Source organism: Orbicella franksi, chromosome 6, assembly GCF_964199315.1.
Source record: "Orbicella franksi chromosome 6, jaOrbFran1.1, whole genome shotgun sequence".
Lineage (NCBI taxonomy): Eukaryota > Metazoa > Cnidaria > Anthozoa > Scleractinia > Merulinidae > Orbicella > Orbicella franksi.
This window is the reverse complement of record NC_138150.1, coordinates 7,549,716-7,560,615: the sequence shown is the minus strand read 5'-3', so window position 1 is coordinate 7,560,615 and position 10,900 is coordinate 7,549,716. Positions and strand designations below refer to the sequence as shown.

Here is a 10,900-nt window from a genome sequence, read left to right as displayed (position 1 = left end):
TCAATGGACTGTCAAATTATGAGACGAGAAAACTGATTGCAGGAGATAGCAAACACATTGTGATACTGCTAGAAACAGACTTTTAGAACCTGTTAAAACTAATGTAGGATGTGTATCAATCCCTCAAACACGCTGGGATACACAAAACGAAAACAGGAGTTAACGCAAACAGACTCATTCTTTTCTCATGCACCTCATCAATATTGAATGAAAGAATTTAAAGATTCCTTCTAAACTTTAAACCCTGAACTTTTCAGCATCGACAGTTCTCGCTTGATCCTGCCTTAATGAGAATTTATCTTTCAAGATTGGATTTGAACAGGTTAAAGGAGCGACAGAAATCTTCCGTAATAGTATATTCAGAGACACGGAATATTTCCGAATCAATCGGAAAACAGTATGGTGCGTAGTTCTATAGAAAGCGTTTCTGAATCACAACCCATTGGAAACCTTAACATTATAAGAACAGAATTTGAATTTTTGTGAAAATCGAGGCAGAAACCATTGTATAAATACCGCGTGCTGGGTTTGACAATCAGTAGAATAATCTTCACAGCTCGACGTATTGTTGTCATTGTTAGTCTACTGCTTGCAATGACGTCGCTCTTAAGAGTGAGCATTTAAAATTTTCAACTATTTTTAAAAACCAAAAAAAAACACAGAAACTTTTTAAACAAGGGATTGCAAATTTACTAGTACACAACTGAAAATCTCTCAAACAACTGAAAATATCGATCTGAATGGAAAGTTGTTGTCTCCTCAAAGGTCGTCATTTAATAAGAACCGTATTGTAATATACTTCGATTTGATCTTAACCCGTTGGCAAACTTGAGATATAAACTTTCTCTAATTAGTGCCATAGGTTTCTTGTTATGTTAGTTCTCAGAATGTTCTAGTCACCGCGGCAGGTCGATGGTGTTATTTTCTCTTCGCACCCGTCTGATTAATAATGCAATGATTTTGCGAGGATAAATATATATTTAACTCTCTTAAAAGAATTTTTTTTTTCGAAAACGTAATTTTCCCTCGGTTTTCTTACGTTTAGCCTGTTTATAATGTACAAAGTTACCTCCAAACTTCAAAGGATAATAACACGTTCGGGTGGAAATATTTCAGAGATAATAATAACAAATTAAAACGGAACAAGGCTGGAACAAGATTACGCTGAACAAACGAGAGGAAGATAAATAAGCTTATTTCTTTTATTTTTAAGATAAGCCAGGGACGAAAGTCTTTTGCATGTGAATGTAACTGTGCCAGTTTTATGCTTTGTCGTGTTCCTCCATCTAATAGATAAATGAAAAACAAAACAACTGATTGAAATTATTTCCTCTCGACCAGACGATGTGTTAACAGTCACGGCTGCAGGCGTGTCCATTCTGCTCACCTCATCCCAGGACCACCGTACGCGTTCACCACTTCCTGTCGATGCAGCTGGAGGTCACATGACCTTGTCAAACAAGAGCACAGGAACTGGCACATAACAGGTTTCAGAAATAGAAAAAGAAGGTTAAAATAGGCGCTTTGTGTAAATTCATCCTTATAAATATAATAAGAAACATCTAGAAACGTACACGGGAGTTGTTCATTCCATTTTCAGGCATCAATAGACCAATTTCGATATATTAAAATTCAGCCTAAAACAACAGACCCCAGTACGAGGCTCTGGGGAATAACTAAAGAGTTTGGGGTTTATTCCCCAGAGCCTCGTGCTGAGGTCTATTGTGTTAGGCTGAATTTTAATATATCGAAATTGGTCTATCGCAATCAAAAGACGATGATCTCTCGGTTGCAATGTATTACTCTCTCCACGTGTACTGAGAATTCTTCACTATAAAGTTGGTTTATCTGATATATTTTGCCCTCAGCTCAGTTTTTCTTCAAAAGGCATCAGTTAATTTCTTCAGATATTTAAACACCTATGTCAACCCCTATTAATTTTTAAATTGGTTTGCATCTCAGGTGAGAGTGAGCTCTAATTTGTGACATTACAGTTTTTATTTCATTCAAAAACGACTCGACAACACGATAATGATATTCATTAGAACGGGCAATGTTATTTTCCTCTTCCTTCCTGTCATATTGCAAAGACAGAAGGTTCAGGGTACTCCAATAATCACACAGATAAGTGACGGGAAATAGTTAATTTCGCAACAATTTTTCGTGATTTTCTAGCCTCTAGATGCGTCTGCACACGAGGTGCAGATAAGAAAAAATAATAGGCTTTTCATCGCAGTCGTCGTGGTAATTAACATGTTGTAACTGTTGATTTTATTCGTCAATTGTGAAGTGTGAACTTGTTATGGTCATCTCTGCGTGTGGTTAAACCAACATTCAATCCATATTATTTTTTATTTTAATTTTGGAAGTCGATAATTAGTGTTTGGAGACGAACGAAAATTGAAACGTTTATGAAAATATTCTCAAGGATTGATAATGGTCTTACATTTTCTGACACACCTTTAGAAGACCGGGGTATGACATGTTTTGCTTTTCGACCATTTAAGTAAACAGCGCATCAAGTTGTATTGCAAATAGTTTTTATTTAACAGCCGTTCACATAAATATTTACTGGCGGCATTCAAATGAGACGTAAACCATAATATTTGGCTTGAGTAGCTCCGCCTGTTTACTGCAAGAGTAAAGTTTGAGGGATCCATTTTTGTGAAGTCATCGTTTAATCGCTTACGTCAAGCAGCCTGCAAAGGCAAAAAAGTACTCTGTATTAGCTTGAAATAGCTACTAAATAACCCGCTAAAGCAAATACAGATCCCACTCACATTAAATGTTCCATTTATGGCGTACTCACCTAATAGAAGGAAGACATTAAGCAGTTGGAGGTTATAATTATAAAGTAATTAATTTGTTTAAAATGGATGGAAAAGAGAACTGAGACAACCAGAGTGAATAGATATAACTGTCATAATTAGACGTTTTCCGGCGGCCCTCCCATGCAATAAGTAATGGGATTATCCCAGATAAGAGACCATTGCGTATAACTGCCCCTCCTGTGTTGAATGTCAACAAATTAAAGCTTTCAATAGGCATATTCATTGAGCTTCACACTGACGGCAAAATTTAAAAGGAATAACTGTTACTTTTGTGTCGAGCTCTAAAAAGCTCAGTTACGTAATGGTTAATATATGTGTGTGGTGTATAAAATGACACAGTTCTTGAGGTGAATATTCGTCGCTTATAAAATATACGTAGTTTCTACGACTATTAGTTAATTCCGGTTCATTTTTGCATGCTCAAGCACATATGACCTCAGGGATAGTTTCTCAAATTCTATTTTTTTAAAACAGCCAGGGTGTTTAGCCGCCGGCATTGCATATCCACGAGCTGGTGTTGTAAACGTTACTACGGTTATCAAAATGCTTGAAAAGCATGAATTAAATTTAGAACAAACCATGTAAAAAGCAATTAGTTAATCACGCGATATCTGAGAGACTCTGAAGTTGAAATAATTATATAGTCTCCAAGGAAATCACTGTAAGCCTTTGTGACAAGTTAGTAGCAGTCAAGAAGGACGTCTTTCCCTCTCTATCGATTCTTAGTCGTAGAATTCAGGCCAATTTTCGTGATTGTGGTTTTCGATCTATCTTTCAACAAGCTTTCTGATATGAGCTTCTAAGTGTAAACAAAGTTTGGAACAATTGATTTGAAATCAAAATACAGTCTTACATGTTTGGCGCAAACAGCACGAGACAAAGGAAAAATAAAGAATTTATATTTACACTCTCGACGTTTTTGCGAATATGATTTCCTGATATTCCTTCCTTTATTAGAGACTGAAATTTAATCTAATCTATCCATTCTTCATTTCCCTTCATTTCCACGCCAAAAATTGCAAATCAGCTCCTACAGAAAAGAAATCAAACTAGAGTTTCCAACTTTTTTGTTTCTGCGCAAATCAAAGCAAAATGAGAGAGCCAATAAAAAGAGCGCAATAATGCCAAATTCCGGCTATTTTGGTAACGCTAACAAAAACAAGTGAAGGCGGAAAGCGACAACAAAAAAACGGGATCCATGAGATTTAATTTTTTTTTTCGTTTTCCTCCTTATTCTTTTTACGAGATAAAGTCTTGCATCGTGCTTAAAAAAAACGCACTAGATTTTTCATATCTTTCGTTTTAACTTGGAAAAAAATTAAGAATGTACAAGATTCCATCCTTGACCTTGTTCTGTTTATATTAACAGGAAACTCCGCGTTGGCCACGTTTCTTTTGTAAGGCATAATTAAAATATCTTGGAAATTTGCATCGCGACTTATTGAATCTGAGCGTTCACAGCTTGAAGCGTTCTACCAGAAGACCCCATAGCGCGGTTACGTTTGATCGAACTTCGATTTTGGAAAAACTGGTTGAACGCGAATTAATTTGACAGCAGTTTACTCTCACGAAGATTGACTCGATATGTATATTTCTCGCTTATGGAAATTAGCGCGGGCATCAAATAAAAGATTGATTAGCTGTTGTTGAAGTTTGCCTTGGCTTGCGTTCATGGCGAGCTCAATGTTTTTCTTTGCTTGTCACGCAAAGTGGAGCAGACGCTATCAGTACCGGCAACTCTTGAAAACACTTCAATTGTCGAGTGCAGAAGGTTAAGAGGACAAAATGAATTAACTAGTACCTGTAGCACAGCTTTCAATGCCTAAGAAAGCTCTTATTGTTATTGTCTCGAGAAGATTGCTTCACAATCGTCTTAAGGGGCGTAGGGAACTAATTGATTTGGACACTTCGACAGAAGATTTAAGGGATTTACTTAAGTGGTAAAATGACCTCTCTCGAGAGTCGTCTTGACACTTAAAATGCTAATGTTGATGTGCTCCTTCCACTTTCCCTCCCTCCTATCATCAAAACAGCTAGTTTTCACAAGTTGAACAAATATCAATTGCAGGGGGTCGTCGAACGCTTGGTCTTCAAATCGTCATCATTTTTTCAACGGTTGACCCCATTGTTCTAGTCAAAGAATTGAAGAAGCTTCTTTGTTTCTTGTGTGTCCTCGTCCTGCCGAAATGGTTTATTTTAATTTTATTACTCGAAGTTTTTTTTGGCTTAGTTTTTGTTTTCCCAGAAAGGCCTATCACGGTTCGCATCGACAGTTGTTTTGAAGCATCGAAAAGGTAAATAGGTAATATCGATTGTTGGTACATGGAAGGCAAGTGTGAATGGTCGAGCCAAACACTGTACAGCTGACGATAGAGAATACTTGCGACAATTATTGATTACTCCAGGTATTGACAAATTCAAACGTAGACCAGGTGATGAATAGAGGCATATTTTTCGGCAGCGACTGGTCACATAATTTTTTTTCTCCGCTGATTGATAAGCTAAAAATACCTAAAAACCTCACTGTGCGGTAGAGTGTAAGGGAAATACTTGAATGATATCATATTAATTAAGTGCTCTCGAATCTATCACTATCACGGCTTAACACTTCTCTTAGGATAACAAATAGTTATGTGTGAAACGTCAAGCGAGCGAGTGTCAACGGTACTTAGGTGTCGCCGCCAGGGTCGGCGTCAACAAAGAAACCAAATACAATGGTATCACTTCCACGTTACTGAGCCGAATCAAGCAAATGATCGGTCCTGTTGAAATCTGTTTGTCTTGAAATTGTCAACAAAGGGCATGTCAACTGAGTCGAGTCTAAGAACGTCGACTCTAAGAATAGCGCCATTGTAGCTAAGATTTGTGCTAATAAATGTCACAAATCGCGGAAAATTCGCAAACAAACTTAACCTAGTGCCTTTTATCAATTTAGCTCAAGTGTGCGGTTAACCCAAGGAGATGGAACATCTCCGCATCTTCCGCGCTCCGAGGCGATAACATCGCGTTGAAGGAGGGGCTTTTCAATTATAATCTCAAACGAGAAGTCGAGGTTTCTGGGACGCATTTCATTCAAGAGCAGCGTTTACAGTATGATCATCCAATTAAGATGAAAGGAACGATAATTCCCACGACTCTCGACAACTTCTTGTGGCCACTCGCGTGCGTTATCGCGCATGACCTGTTGACAGGAGAAATAAACGGATCTGACAGAAGTTGATATTCTGTTTCACTTGTTTGTGACATGTAAAGAGAAGCCTATAACACTACCATTTATTTTATTAATAATGGCTTAGGTTGCCATAACGTCCAATAAGGCTTCAGATCGATGAATGCTCTGTAGGGGGGAATTTGGTTCGTTTAACCGTCAAAATAGGCAATTAAAATTCTTTAGTTCGAGGTGGCATGTGCTTCCCTCCCCTTAATCAAACCGTCCTTATCCGAATGGTAAATATTTGAAAATTACATGTCGGCACCTCGGGACAAATATTGACAATGCAAATTAATCCCATTTGATTCAAGAAGGTGGCAAACAGAATCTCAAAGTGTGTGGGTTGACCGTTCCTTTCTGGTTCTATTATCGAAGTTTGACCCGAGAATTTTTCCATTTGTTTCTCTAGATTGCAAATGAGATTGTTCAAATAAGACGACTGCTATTGAAACAATAACAATTGATTGGATTCGATAGGACGAACACATCGTAAAATATTTATCAACCAAAACACCCCGGGGGCGTTAACGCGATGATTGGATAACGAAATATCAACAACTTGCTAATGCCAATCAAAGACCGGTGTAGTTCAGTTACAATAGACCGAGGTCTCACGCTGAGCTCCGAACACAGGCAAGTACAGATGCTTGGATGAACGGCGAGTCGACTTCAAAGGATACCATTACGACAGCAGCGTTCAAATCCCGCGCATTTTTTACAATTTAACCGCGCTACGCTGTGTGAGAGGCTTTGCGGAATGTTCGTGCACTTCTCAGTCGAAGAGTTCGACTTGCCCAGCACGACACAGATGCTTATTTAGTTCCATGGGAGGATGACAAAACTGTGAATTAAACAAAGAGCCAACCCGATTGATTCATTTAAGTTTTCTGTCCGGTTTCTCACGCGATAGTATTGTGGAGTAAGTGACCCTTCAAAGCCGTCAAAGACAAAAGAATGAGTACAGTGCAAGACACTTTCAACGTTCCAAATGGCTCGCACTATCCTTTTACGCCAGCTCAAGGCGTGCGGTCCACCGCTCGTCCGTCGACCCACGAGTTCCTATTCGCCGGGCCCGACACTTTCACAAGTTCTAGCGTCGCAGCTGTTCGCCCACATAACAGCGGTATAAATCTAGCGTCTGACACAACTGGCGCTAGAGCAGGGAGCAACCAGCGACAACACAACATGTTCGCCGGCTCCGTGTTACACCAACTTCATCCCAGTCACTACAATAGTCTGCAAGAGCCACATCGAGACGCTACCAATGGTTCACCTCACGGGTTTTATTCCGTTGCTCACGCTCATGACCCGCCCGGCTCTCACTTTCAACAAACTGGTGGACCATTGGCCGGGCCTTACAGGTTTTCTAAAGCAGTGGAATATTATCCTCGAGACGACAAATTCGAGGCTCACCATTCACAGTTTGCGAACCCTTTCGCTGCACCTCGCTACGAGTTCATGCAGCACCCGGGACTAGCCATGCCTGCAAGTTACCTGCGCCAACCTCTGAGTCATGTGGTGGTCTGTGAATGGATCGAACCGGGCAGCAAAGGAAAGCCTTGTGGGAGACAATTCTTTCGAATGCACGACGTTGTAGCTCATCTCTCTGAAGATCATGTTGGAGGACCGGAAAGCAGTTCTCACGTGTGCTTTTGGAAAGACTGCCCTCGCAATGGACTGCCTTTTAAGGCCAAGTACAAGCTTATCAATCACATTCGTGTACACACGGGAGAAAAGCCTTTCTCATGTCCGTTCCCTGGTTGTGGAAAGCTCTTTGCGAGGTCGGAAAACCTAAAGATTCACAAGCGAACGCACACAGGTGAGAAGCCATTTATGTGCGAGTATCCAGGTTGCGACCGTCGCTTCGCAAACTCGAGCGATAGAAAGAAGCACTCACACGTCCACACGTCCGATAAACCGTACATCTGCAAAGTTGAGGGATGTAACAAGAGTTATACTCATCCGAGCTCCCTTCGAAAACACATGAAGCTTCATGCAAAGCCTTCAGAATCCCTTGGCTCGTCAAGTCCTCAAGATGAAAGCGTTTCTTCCGCTAGGACAAATTCACCAGCTTTTCACACCGCGTCAACTTATCCACCAATGTCTGAGTGGTTTAATCGTTTACCATCGACACAGAATCACGAGCACTATCATATGGACAATGGCGCAAATATTGCCACCGCTCAAGCTCCTTTGGCGTCCTACTGACATCCAACGGAGAAAATAAATACTCCGGTCTTTTAACATGGAGACCAGACAGAACTATTTAACTAGCCGTTTCAACCAAGTGCAAGTGGGTGACGTTTTCGTCGCATATATCCAGCAAACAATGTGTTGACCAGTCGCTGAGAAAAATCGGCGACAGGGAATTAACTTTTAGGCGAATAGCCTCTAAACTTACGAATGCTTAGACTATGGCTGAAATATTTCACACTAAACTTGAAGGATTTTGTATTCGCAGTTGGCAAAATGGTGACTGTTTATGTACGGTTTTAGTCGGTCAGCATTCGGTAAAGTGTCACACAAAAGACCTACGCACACGTCAAATCGGCCAACTGATGTTTTTAGTCGATAATGCTTCAAAAATCCACATTGCATTTGGGTAAAAATTGTTGTCGGGCTTAGAATTGACAATATGAAAGTTAAAGACAATTGATCTTGTGCGGAAATGGAAACCATGAGGAAATTAGAATCCGATTTCTTTCGCAAGGACAAAAACGGGTTGGATCTATCCATCACGTAAAATAGAACGAGTTCAAACTTACAGTATTTTCTTATTTATGTGAGAATATTTCCTGTTCTAAATCGGCACTGTAAATAACATATTTAGAATTTGACATCATCTGGGATATTAAAGAGAAAACAGTGAAAGGGGAGGAATCTGTTATATGTCTCAAATTAGTCAATGTGTTTACTTCAGGTCTCCTTGTTCACAAAGTTTGTCCGTCCATGCAATGATTGCTGCTATAAGCATCCTGGCAGTTTAAAATCAAAATGCCATCTTTTTATACAGAAAAGATCTAAATAAAGCATTCACTGTTTCTGGCAAGTCACTGAACGTTTCTAAACAATAAAGTTGTCTAAACAAGATTTCTTTAATTAAAATATTTCCTGAATTTCCCGTGTACATCCAGTTTTCAAGAAAGCTGTCTAAGTAGCTAAACAGCCATTTCAAGGGTACGCCATATGACACTCTATGGTTTCCCACGCAACGAACTGTATGTCTCAGAATTCAAAGAGCACATTATATACCACAAGACAGGAAAGTTGCGCGTTCTATTTATATTTGTAATTAAATTCTTGGAAGAACGTTTATTAGGCGAAGGAAATCGTTGTTGGGTGCTGTAGAAGAAGAAGACACACAGGTAGCAGCAGTCACATTTTGACCCAAATTATCATCTTGATTGGTCATCTTGGGACTGGAACATTACCGCACTGCTTCTAACCGTTCAAAAAGGCAAAAACTAAGCTAGTGTTTGCGAACCATGAAGGGCAGTATCTTTCGTCCTATGTCAATCGGCATATATAATTAATTAATCTCTGCCACTCTTAGGATGCCAAGTACTTCCATCCTGTCGAAAATTGAGATTGAAATGGCCGTGATTAGGCTATTTGTTTAGTTCTCGAAGACATCAAAATAAAACTAACAAAACAGCTCCGTTTCTTTTAGCCAATTACCTCTGTGGCTGCATCTCATGGCCTCTGGCTGGGATGTTTGTATCAGTTCAAAAGCCGGCATCTACAAAGGATTTTCTTTATTATAGTGTTTTTAATCTCCATGATTCTTGCCCAAAGGCTGTTTCGAAGGTAACCAATGAATTCGGAAATTTCATGTAGCTCGGCCGAGCGCGGCTCCGGACAAGGACCACAAGCACTGCAAAATAACAAGGGCCGTATCTCTCCCCAAAGGGAATCAATCGGTTTTACACTTTCTTTTTCAACGACGACAAAACTCAGAGAAACAATAGGCTTTTTGAAGAAGGGCTTAAAATAGGTCAGTATTTTATTGAGCGGTTATACCGCTTGACGCACTTATGAAGCGCCAGTGAACCGTGCTACCGGCTTGTAAGGGCCGTTGATCGAAGCGAAAAAACCTCTACTGGTCAAAGGAATTCAAAGACTGTTTCTATAAAGAAGAGGAAATGGTAACAAAATAAAGCGTCAGGGGCTCAGAAGCAGTAAAACGTCTTGTGATGCAAACAAGGCTACTGCACCAGGCGTGATGCGGTTCGGCGCTGTTGGCCGTATACCACGTCACGCTGGGAGTAGGGCTTTATAAGACTAAATGCAGTACTGGTTTGCTTCCGACTGAAGCGCACTTTGGGATCTCAGAATCAGTAGAAAAACTGTAGTCTTAAAAAAGAGCCACATTGATTATCATTTACGTTGTGTCCTTTCAGCGGCAGAAATCTTTTGTCGGTCATGATACACGATTGCTTGTGTGCTTAAGTCGTGCATCACACGATTTGGTCTTGTGTACGACTCAGGAAATAGAAAACAAACGAGAGATGATATTATTAGCAAGAGCTGGCACCAATTTAATGATAACCACTGGAAAATGAAGGTAAAGTTTCGTCATTTCAACAACAGATTAAAGCTTGACATGCTTGAATACCTCAGTTATTTGAAGTCAGTTCGGCGGACTCATCTATAGGATATATAGTTTGTGAGTTAACAGATCGACCGTGACAACACCTTAGATATGTGTTTTCTGTACTAAGAGAAGTTAGAAACAAATTTGAAAACGTCGGTTAATGGCTGTACTTAGTTTTAGTTGTACAGAAATATAGTTTCTTTAGACTTCTTTTCTCAGACATTGATTTATCAGTCTGTATTGTGGTCTTGCTGGTGGTTTCGC

The 10,900-nt window shown here is 39.8% G+C and overlaps 1 protein-coding gene across 1 annotated transcript; it reads left to right on the top strand.

The window, feature by feature from the left end:
* Positions 1-6,065: 6,065 nt before the first annotated feature.
* On the top strand, positions 6,066-8,993 carry LOC145489580 (zinc finger protein ZIC 1-like). The gene has a single exon (XM_081468563.1). It carries the CDS (start codon positions 6,997-6,999, stop codon positions 8,248-8,250), a length of 1,254 nt encoding a protein of 417 aa, XP_081324689.1. The 5' UTR covers positions 6,066-6,996; the 3' UTR covers positions 8,251-8,993.
* Positions 8,994-10,900: the final 1,907 nt, after the last annotated feature.

What these genes read in the sequence shown, in the direction of transcription:
- LOC145489580 (XM_081468563.1), top strand. Translation starts at nt 6,997, where the DNA reads ATGAGTACAGTGCAAGACACTTTCAACGTTCCAAATGGCTCGCACTAT.